This window comes from Lissotriton vulgaris, chromosome 7 (genome assembly GCF_964263255.1).
Source record: "Lissotriton vulgaris chromosome 7, aLisVul1.2, whole genome shotgun sequence".
Classification (NCBI taxonomy): domain Eukaryota; kingdom Metazoa; phylum Chordata; class Amphibia; order Caudata; family Salamandridae; genus Lissotriton; species Lissotriton vulgaris.
The window spans coordinates 320650233-320662037 of record NC_141695.1 but is presented as its reverse complement, the minus strand read 5'-3'; the positions used below and the strand labels follow the sequence as shown (position 1 = coordinate 320662037).

The following is an 11805-nucleotide window of genomic DNA, read 5'->3' as shown; positions in this document are numbered from 1 at the left end:
ATTTGGGAGTGCAGGGTTCCAAAATAGTCCTATCTAAACACCCATTGAACGCAGTGCTTGTATAGTTCGCATTTTTTCACCCAGCTCAAACGCGCAGTAACTCACCTGCTTCCAGCTTTAAGACTGCCTCGGACATGAAACAATTTACATTTTAGTCCTTGACGAGCACTTATCAAATCACACGGAAATGGAACATAAAGCAAAGTCTGTGGTCTGAATGAATTGAAAGGCAAGAAAATAGCTGATTACTTCCGCATTGCTGAAATTTCAAGTTATATACATAGAATCTGCATTATCTTCATGCACCACTTTAAAGAAAGCGAAAAAGAGTTTGTTATGAACACATCTTTATTAATATTCCACAGGCGCTTGACAAGGTTTGTATCAAATTTATCACTTAAGGTTGGGAATGGGTATTTCATGTCTTTAAGACTCCTGAAGAGAGAGAGAATTGAAGCTGTGAAATGGATTCTACCTAGAACAGTGGTGGGGCAGGGGTGGAAGTGATGAATTAAGAGAGGTGGGGGAGGGAATGGAGAGGGACGAGGTGCAGCCTTTGTATCAGATCTCAAAACAAACTTTTGGGCTAAACACTAGGCCCAAAAGTGGAGGCAGTTACATCATACAGAGGTGTAACAAGCACTGCATGAGTGGCAGTGATGTACAGTGTCATGTGAGGAAGGGAGTGGTAGGCATGGTGGTGTCAAGCTACTGATTGGCTCCTCAATCAAAAGAACCAGAATTAAAAGTGGACGAACCGGGCGCAATAAAATGGGCCCTAAGGAGTTGCTACTATACATGCCTTCGACCAGACCTAAAACAGATTGTACTAATGGGGCACTTTCTAGGAAAAGGCTGGGGATTGAAAGATGTGAAAATCAGTAATAGCTATTGTTAGAGAACCAAGTCTTTGAAATACAGACCAACTGAACTCTGGGCAATAGCTAAGCCTCAATTTCCCTGCAGACAAACAGCAGGCAAGGCCTTGGCCTAGAAGATACTGGTTTGGAAAGTTAGCCACTCCTTTTCCAAAAGTACTGTTAATAATTCAGTATGCTGGTGCTTTGAGTTCACAGAGTTCAACTCGGTACTATGAATGGATCGCACATTCTTTACAACAGCCAAGAAGAGTTTTTCATACAGTCATAAAAACAATATATTAAAGGGGGGTAACCCAGTCAAGCCCTGATTGTTTGACAGACTAAGGCAGTGAATTCTGACTTCGAACTGGGGAAAGTTGTACTGCTAAGTTCATGCTAGAACTTACTTCAGATTTAGTTTTGCTTTCTACAACCCCTTAAAAGCTATAAGGGGCAAAGGTGGCTGAAGGAACCAACCACCATCCAGTCATAAAAAATTAGAGGCACTCAAATGTGGCAGAGTCCAGCCCAGGTGAGTATGAGGGGACAGCAGCCGTTTTCTCAGCCTCCGAGTACAGGTGCTACACAACACAGGGTCTAAATAAATCCAGGGTCTTTGGAGGCACAAAACAATCTTTGGGAGAGCAGCTTGTCAGGAGACCAGCAAACCAGGCCACCAGGAGTGCAGTGTGGAGTACTGCATTGATCAGGTACCACAGTGCAAAGCAGCATTCAACACAGGCGGGGACCATCACAGTGAAAGAACTGACAAAATACATTCCTTTCCTCTTTTTCTTGAGGGGTAATGAGTAACGAAAAGTCATAATTTCTCAAACTCAATAGGGACTTCTAACCACAACTTGGGAGTGGTAACACTGGTTTCAATATAGAATAAAAAAAAAATGGAGATGAAGTGGGAATCAAAAAAGATTAGGAGAACTAGCTCAATCTAAAAATGCAACCAAATACAGGGTTCCCCACTAAATAACAGCAAGCTCAGCCAGACATTGAGCTTCATCTGCGAAGAATCTTTCAGGGGATATTGGGAGGATAAGAAGGACTGAAGGGAAGAGACGGAGGTCAAAGGACTGTAGTGTTCAGGAGAGTCAAGGATGCCCTAAACCTTCCAATAGGCTTTCTTTTGGAAGTCACCAGTGTTCACACGAGGTCGTGGGCGGTCAGCAGCACTCAGCCGAGGTCGTGGGAGGTCACCAGTGTTAAGCCGAGGTCGTGGGAGGTCACCAAACAGCTGAGTATTGTCAACAGCGAGGGCACGCATGCTGGCTGCAATCCGGTCCAAGTCTGGGGATGGAACCTAGAAGACAGAAGTTGTGCTCAAGTTACTACGCATACACGTACTACAGAAGGTTCCAAAAAGTCAGTGAGGGTGACTTTTAGCTTCCAAAGTAACTGCTACTCTCCCACAGCTGAAGTAACTACCTAGAAATAGACTAAACAATGTTAAGGGTACCAATTTAGCTCATGTATAGGAAGCCATAAAAACCGGTGCTGTAACAGAAGTCGTGCACATGAAGACAACACTTCTAAGAAAGCTGTATCAAGCGTCCTATGATAAATCGAGCATTTACAGTGTCTTAAACATGAATTATGTATTCCAATTGATCACTTGTGACAGACCAGCTTTGTTGATGTCTGCAAGAAAGATTGAATTATACTCGTGCAATGAACAAAAACTCGAGCCATAACTACATCAGCAGGATTCACATTTAAGCAGAGACCTTAAGCGGTGCACAGAACACTGCATATCTCAGAGCGCAATTTTCAATCCAGACTACGGACAGCAACAAGTGGGGGTGCCATGACCATCAAGATAGTGCAAAAGAGATCTTTGTGTCCTCGGCTGACCCATCCCTTCTATCTATTATATCAGGGTCATGGTTAGCCACACAAGCTCTAAATGCACTGTGCAAGCTACACCAGAAATGGGGAAACTTAATTGCAACTTTCACAGACAAAAACCAAGTATCATGGTCCAGTCTCACCCGCGCCACGATGGACTAATGAATGCATTCATGAGAAAACAATGAAGCACATGCAGACTTGAGGCAGTAACAGTCAATGCCAAGTACATTGGAAGTGAGGAGCGCAATGGACCGCAAACTGAGGGAGCACTACTCAGACTACTGATACTGAGCAACTGCAAGAACACGGAGGCAAGCATGGACCTGAGGAGGTTGCAAGCCTGTGTGCAGTGGAGATGGGATGCACCAATCTCAACCTCTTCCTCGCACTTAAAAAAAAAAAGAAAAAAAATCAACAAACAACGGCAGCACCATCAGTTTCTCAGTCATCCACATCACCCATAAGCAGCCACCAAACAACAAACTGGTCACACTATATCCCACACAGACCTCTCCCAAAGTACGGAACTTACTCAAAGCCACATCCTACAAAGATGAAGTGCTTCCCAACTTCATCACGAAGTCTCTGCAAACTGAAGTTCACACCCTCTATCAACATGGTCACCACCTAATTAATCTAGGGCACCTGCTACCTTCCTGAACAGCCTCAAGAATGGACAGACCAACATATACATATAATATATGTACACATACACCCATATATACACACATATATCTCAACAACTAAGAAGCGAAAATGTAGCCTGAATACATCTCCATAGAAAGGGTGAAGGGCTCGGGTCGTAGCACAGCCATCTGGGGCACCTCCTACAAGACAGTTATTTTCTCAGTTTATGCATGGACACTAAACAGACTGCCCCCAGACCTCGGTCTCTGAGAAGGAAACAAAAGCAGTCTTCACCTGCAATGGGACAAGCAAGCATTATGAATTTTTGTTACATCCTACTTGAAGGCACTCCTAAGAGAGCTAAAAGGCCAATGTGCTAGAAAGCATATGTAGCCGACAGGGCAGGCTACCACAGACAGTAATTCACATTTGAGAGTCGGTTCAAATACACATACACAGAATAATACTAATTTCTGTGACTATTACACTCAACCATTTACTGCTCCCATAACACATAATATTGAGGAAATGAGACATTTCTTTTGTAGGGTCATTGACAGAACACGCTTGGCTTGGGTTAAAATCGGGAATACGTTTTCTTTATTGCATCCACCACAACGCGGGCGACCAGTACATCATAAGCCCTCCAGTCATCTGGTGTTGCCAAGGCAGCCATCCCTTCTACAGATTATGCATACAGGACTCCAAAGAGTTGAATCATACATAAAGAGACAAATACATGAACCCATAAAGTATAGGCCACAACAGAATTTTATGCTACCTACAAAGGAATATGCACTACACACTTGCTGGAACTTTACAATAACTTCTGTGGGACTGCCACACTTCCTTCCACTACCAGGGCAGCACTGATATTGGGCACTATGAAGACACCCTATCTGGTTCGGGAGAATCGCCATCTTAAAAAAAAAAAGGGGGAAAATTAATATTAACCAGATGCCTAATGTACTTGATACATCAGGCTATGCTCTCAACAGGAGCACGTCACCCATCCTGCGAAAACTAAACATAACAAAAAAATTCCAAGATAAGCCAGTGCCAATAGTGCTTTCAATGGACCTAGAAAAAAAATCCGATAAAAATTAGCTGGAAGCTACACCAGGCAACTTCAAACATCAACTTGTAGGACCAATTTCTGTAATGGGTGAAGCACATGTATGTATATCCCTGGAATGTAAGGTAATAATGATATACCACACAACACTTAGTAGTCGGAATATGGTAATTTTTTTAATCCGACAACCAGCAACAGGTGCTCCCTATGCTTATGAAAATATTTTTCTTTAGATTCTTTCTATTTGCAAAAACATATCCACCACTGCATGCACACTTTGGCAGACACAGTAGTACATGTATGTTTACTTCCCCCGTGTGCCCTGCCCGTGCAACTATCTCAGCATATTCCAGCTCCATTCTTTAATAAGAGCCCATTCCTCGTGTTATTCCACAGCAGCCAGATTTGCTCGCATTTTTTAGGCCACCCTCTGCCAGGGTAAATCTGTTTCTCCATCAGTGAAGACCAATCCATTTCCTTTTTCCATTGTTCAAAGTCTGGAGGCTGCGACAAGACCCACCCTCGGAGAATTTTTCTCCTGACCACCATGAGACCCACCATACAGAATCTTTGTAGTGTCACTTTACCCCAAATATCAACATTTTTCCTGTGACAGGGTCCTGTAGGCCATCTAGGTCTGTAAGGCACGGTTCCCCCGCCAGCCAAAAGGGACATATCGCTAGGCAGACCCATAATGTGTGCACAAAGGTACCATTAAGGCCACAACTGCGCAAGCATCGATCTAGCGGCACAGCAGCACCCTTGGTAAGTGTACCCTGTGCAGGCTCTTCAGGCTGGTGCAGCTGAACCCTCAACATATTGCCACCTCCCTGGGTGCAGCCAACTCCTCCCCTCAAAAAAATATGGAGGGTGTAGGGTGGATTGGAATCCTTGCAGTGGAGGTGCATATGACACCAAAGCTTATGTAAATATTTGACAAATTCCGTCATTTGTCAGGGTTGCAAACAAACTGGGGGGTAAAATCCTAACTATTCCCATTAAGAGAGTATTTTCATAATGTCAACATAGCTAGCTGCAACTGGTATGCAATGTAAGATGCAATGGATGGCAATCAAATAAAAATTTAAGAAGACATTTTTTCTAGAAGGAAATGTGCGTGAATTACTTCTATAGGCAATGCAATTTTCGAAGTGCCTCCCAGTACTGCTCCCAGGAAGGGTGGTTCTAGCTAAAATTTACCCAGGCTCAGTTGATACTTTCTGAATAGTCCTGCATTCTTATCCTGGAAGCTCTTCAAGAACGTGCAAATCATTTAAAAATAATACAGAGAAAAGAAACCTAAATGTGATCTGGGAGTAGCCGGTTTGAGCACTATTACTTAGCAGGATAGAAGCCTTGGGTGGGAAGATAGAGGACTAAGCAGTTAATGCTTGATCTACAAATATCTCTGCTGTTAACTCAAATGTCTATACAATGGCCATCGAGGGAAAGAACTCTCCAGGGAGATGTCCACTTCTTGCGAGTACACACAGCAAGAAGACGATGGGCCAGATATCTCAAAATAGTGAAACTGATGATAGTATTGCACCCAGATAGTTACTGCTATCGTCAGGTTTTAGGATTGAGACACCTGTGTGAGGACGAATCAAGAAGATTGGCCCACAGAACGTATTCATTACACTAGTTGCTTATTTGAAGCAAGTAATCCCATGTCATTTTAGGAGCTTTGGCGGGCACACTGTTGTAGCAAGACAATTTCTCACACTGTCAACTAACACAGAAGAAGGATAACGGGGTTGTGGATTTAATGAAACGCCCACTGAAAAAAGCATTAAAGACACTGTTGGTTATGAATAAAGACAAAAAGTAGTCAATTTCTTTGAAGAATAAATGCCCCTCCGGTGCTTAAGGCGCACAAGTAAGGCCAAGAGAGTGACCTGGATCCACATTCTCAAAAAACGAACGGGCCAGAATGAGGGGCTTGATGGCCAGTAGCTCCACAATAGCATGGTTCAAATTTAACAATCTTCACCAAACATATTTAACCACTTCACACCTGTGTAAACTATAAAATGACCTGCCAAGTACATGCCCAAGGTAAAAGGCAGCATAGGTCTATTCTATACTCATAGCATAGAATTGCTCAGAGTTGAAACATTACTGGGAAACTGCCAAAAACAGAGACTAAACTAAAGGGCAGGGTTTATCTTAACCATTGAACAGGCATGGTGAGAGTCATGTCGCTTCATAAAACCACAGCACGTTAAAAGCACATTTATTGACCTTGCTAGGCTGATCGCCAAGGCACAAACTGCATTATCTTAGAAGACTGCTTCTCCTCCACAAACGAGGGGATGTCAGAAACAAACCTTTTGGCAGAAGCTCAAATTGAGATAACGATGTATGTTAAGAATCTGGGTGATATGGTAGGATCAGTAAATTGGGATATGAAACGGTTGCAGTTTCCTTTAGGAAATGGCCTATAGTCATCACTAAAATAGTTCTTGTATGCACTATCAGAAATAGATTTCTCTTTATACTGTGATTAAGAGTGGTAATGGCGATACAGGTTAATTAAGAATAAAATAAAAGGTGTACTATTGGAACTGTACCAAAGTACAAGTTACGCAGCTTTACTTCACACATAGGTGAAAGTACCCGATTTCCATTCATGAGACAGCTGCTACAGTGAAAAGCACTGGGGAAGTTAAGAGGTTTTGGAGTAGCATTCTTTAATTACTGTTTTTTGGGAGGTTCCCTAGGAGTAATTTAATAATTTGCAGTCTACTGTTACAATAGGAAGACCCCATAGTCATACATTATATGACAGGACCAGCGGCGAGGATTATGCTATTCTTTCTCAACTTTATTTTTCTCCAGCACCCTTTTCTTTTTTACTTTATTTTTCAATGTGCATTATACAAATACATAAACAAATTGACATCAATATAGCGTACATAGGCATATCATTGACATTATCAATGGCACGTAGAACAGATGGTCACATCCGGGGGGAGATACCATGGGGTCACATAAGCATCTAAAAATACAGTGAGGAAGGAGCATGGGATATAGCACCGCTTCTCATTGTGCATATAACTGAGGTCAGTCCTTTCACTCCGTGGCAAGGGCCAGCCCACTTTCAACACCCAACCCACTCTCCTCGCCATCAGTTGTATCCTGCGAGGACTCTCCTCCCCCCTCCCCAACCGGGAGGAACACAACTCCCACCAAATCATTAGGTCTTCTTGCAGCTTCGTCCCGTTGGGTGAGCTGCATGTGTGTTTCTTCAGCTAGGGACCACTCTCGGACATCTTTAAGCCAGGTGGGCACTTCTGGGCCCCTCTGCCCCATCCAGGTTATAGCTACCCTTCGCCTAGCGAGCACCAGCATTAATTGTAGGAGCTTATATGGGAGTTTCCTATTCTTAGGCTTCCGGACTAATGCAAGTAAACAATTCAAAGGTTCAGGCTGCATTTGAATGCCTGTGGCTGCAACAATCCTGGCCACCACCTCCCCCCAAAACTGCTTGACCAGTAGACAATCCCAGGCTAAATGTAAAAAGCCTGCTTTCTCTGTGGCGCATGTAGGGCATCTATCTCCCTTGTCAGGCGAAATGCGGTTCAGGGATGCCGGGGTTAGGTAGGTACGGTGCAGGAAGTTAAAATGCGTTAATTTAAACCGGGCATTGCAGGAGACTATACGCGTAAGGACGCCTATGAGTGCCCATTGTTTCTCTTCCAGCTGAAGAGAGATCCTTCTCCCACACAGCCCGAGATGGTGGCACTGGAGGGGCAAAGTCTTGTTACATAGCCTTGTATAGGAAGGAGATCAGTTTGCAACCTGTACCGCTTATGAGCATGATATATACGGTATGAGTGAGGGTTGGAATATCCGGGAACTGTGGCCAAGAGGTTTTCACTACGTCCTGAATTCCAAGGAAGTGTAGGAATTGATCCTGCTTGCTCGTAGGTGAGGAAGATCTCGTTAGGAAAAAGGTTGGCAAGAAATTTGCATCCACCCTCCCTCCAAGGTTAAAAGGACATGTAATCGCCCCATGTCTATGAAGGGGGAGAGTATCCAAATCGAGAGCTCCCTGTGAAAGGGTGCTTTCCGTTGGATTTATTTGACAAAACGCTGCCATATAGCGGCTGTGTGTCGCACTATGTAGGGAAGAGATGCGTCTGACTCTCTGCCCTGCATCAGAGCCTCCTGCAGTGTCTGAGTATCCACACTGTAATATAAGTCGAAGCGTGGGGCTTCCAAACCACCCTCCTCATAGCTTCGTATAACAGCGCTTAGAGCTACTCTGCTGCGCCGGCCCACCCAAAGTAGGGTAGGGAAGCGAGTAGCATGTTAAGGCTTTTGAACACACGAGGAGGTAGAGGACATAGGGAATTCTGGAATATATATTATATATATATATATATATATATATATATATATATACACACACACACACACACACATATATATATATACACACATATATATATATACATATACACATATATATACACATATACACATATATACATATATATATACATATTGTTAGTACTGGCTATTTCTGGTAGGCTAAGGCTGACGCCAAAGCCAGGCAGAAACCACCATTCTAGTCAGGGCAAGGGAGTCACACGCCAAGATAACACCTGCTCACCCCCTGGTAGCTTGGCACGAGCAGTAAGGCTAAACTCGGAGGCAATGTGTAAAGCATTTGCGCCAGCACACAACAGCAACAACATACTAGGCACACCACAAAAGGGACTCCACACAAGGTTATTATAAAATAACTTTTGTATTGTAAAAACACATCAGATAGTATCACTCAAAATACATGGTGCCAACTGGCACAGGCTATATTCACAAGGGATTATTTACAGGAGACAGGGCTTCTAGAATAAAGAATAAAAATCATAGTAGCACAAATTAGCAACTATAGCACACAACCAGTAACCACTGGTAACAGGAACCAGGACCTCACTAGGACCACCTGTAGAGAAAAGAACAACCACCTAAGTATCACACAACACCTAGGGGTATAAAGAAGAACACATTACCCACGATGCATGAAACACATTCAGAGGAGTAATAAAGGAAAACACATGATACCTAAAAACATTCAGAGGTGCCCCAACACAACTCAATAGCTCCAAAACACACAGTAGGCAATTACCATCCTAAACATAGCAGGTAGCCACATTGAGCAAAACTCACATTAGCAATTACTATTAAAAACATAGAAATCGCATTGCGCAGAAATCACATACCAGCCCCCACCTAATAAAGGGACTAAAAGAGCCCTGTGTCCAGAATGTCAGGGCGCGCTGCCATGCAGCGCCAGTCAGGGGTGCGCCACTGGCGCAAAACCTAAACGTAGCAGGTGCCCACTACTTGCTGGGCACCTGGGAACAATCACAAGGGCCTAAACGTTGCAGCTGGCACTAAGTGCTGCGCAGCTGTAGCAGGCCTGGCATCACTGTGCCACCTCTGTCCCACACAGGGACTCTCTCCAATTACGCCTAAACGGTGCAGCTGCCCACTAATTGCTGGGCAGCTGGAAATCAACAAAAACTGCGACGGGGCTGTCACTAGCCCCTAGAACCAGAGCTGCGCCAACTGGGAGCCACACAGGCTCTGGACACCACACAGGTCCCAAACATTGGAGCCACACAGGCTCTTAAAACACTTGTGTCCCCTAAGGGCACCGACTCTGCAGCGCTGGGGCGGTCCACTGCCATCCGTGACCGCCCTATCTCCCACCAACATCTTGGGGCTTCGCACTGGCTCGGCTCCTCAGGGAGCCCTTGAGGCTCTGAAAGTACCTCCTGAGCCCATCGTGGGCTAAACATAGCCAAATGCCCCCACGAGCCTCAGAGACTCGTCAAAGCGGTGGGGCGGCCCACTACCATCCGGGGCCGCCCTGACTCAGTGCCTCCAAGCCAGCACCAAAACAATCCACAGGCTCCCTCGTGAAGCCGAACAGCACTGCCCCCCGCACTACCCAGCCCAGCCCTAACTTACCGGGCCTCGGGCGGGGCTTCTCCCAATCGCGGGACTCCTCGGGGGCAGCAGGCGGGGCTCCTCTTCCTTCACAGGAGCCTCGCTGGGACATCGCCGCACTGCCTCTTCTGCCAACGGCGGTAGCGCATGGCGGGGCTCTCCCTCCTCATGGGAGCCCCGCCTTCACAAAAGCGCCCGCGTCGCCGTTCACCCGGTCCCCCATCTCGGGACCGGGACTCGAGGTGGAGCCTTCGTGGCTCAGAGGCAGCTTGTCTCCTCTCTCGCTGCAGGGCTCCCTCGGCACACAGGAGCACTGTTCACCGGCCGCCATGCTTCTTCTTCCCCCGGGCTGCGGGCGGGACTTCCGGCCGGTCGCGCCAGGATTGGCCGGCCGGCCAACCACTTCCGGGTCGCTGCAGGCAGCGCAGCGGCCCCGCTTAGGCAGGCAGGCGGGGGAATCACTTCACCAAGGGTTGGGCTCCCTCGAGGGGAATTTAGAAAGTTAAGACTAGCGGCATGGCCGCGGGGCAAATGCCGGGTGGGCACCGGCTTCAACAAATAAAAGCGCTCCCCAAGCGCTTAAAGGAAATTTAAAGCACTCCATGCGCTAAAATAGCAAGTCAAGCGCTTCTGCAGGAAAATGCAGCTTCTCCATGCTGCAAAGGTCCCAGAGATTCCCAGGGGGCAAAGCAAAGTCCCCCCCATCAGCCCAGGCAAGGCAGAGGGGTCCCCCAGGAGTCCTCCAGGCATCCAGGAGCTGGGCAGGGCCCAGGGATTCCCCTGGGCCCAAGCAGCAGCACGCCCCTGGCAGATTCAAGTCCAAAAACAAGAACAAATTGGAAGGGGACACAGCCCCTTCTTATACAGAGAAAAGTCTTTGAAGTCTTTGTGCAGGCAGTGTGAGAACCAGCTAGAACTGGTTATAGGGAACTCTCTTCAGTGTCAGGGACAGAGGTGACAGTCGCCCAGCGGGAGGTGGAGCCAGCATTGTGGTCAGGCAGGCACAGCCCTGGTCACTCCCAGGTGCCATCTCCTCCCACTTCCCTGGCAACAGATGCAGCCTTTCATCCACGGGCTGACTCAGACAACCTCCTGGGGCTCCCCAGCCCCTGTCACCCTCAAACCAGACAGTCAATCCACAAGCAGGCCCAGGCACTCCTGGACCAGGCTCACCAGCCAATCACACGCCAGACATAAATTACACAAATATGCCAACTTCTAAAAGTGGCACTTCTAGACTAGACACAGTCATGCCGCATATATCATTACGCAGCATTCAATCCCACGAGTTCGTACATATCAAACTCGACCCTGCACTCCCCACACATCAGGAACTAACATGGGCATATATATATATACATATATATATATATATATATATATATATACACACATATATATATATATATATACATA

General features: G+C 46.0%; 1 protein-coding gene across 1 annotated transcript in view; it reads right to left on the bottom strand.

Annotated features, from left to right (window-relative positions):
• Positions 1–330: 330 nt before the first annotated feature.
• The window catches only part of AKT1S1 (AKT1 substrate 1), an 89511-nt gene continuing 78036 nt past the window's right edge, over positions 331–11805 (bottom strand). The window contains exon 5 of the mRNA XM_086930149.1: positions 331–2175. Coding sequence (XP_086786275.1) covers positions 1978–2175 — 198 coding nt within the window. The 3' untranslated portion in view covers positions 331–1977. The remainder of the gene's footprint in view (positions 2176–11805) is intronic.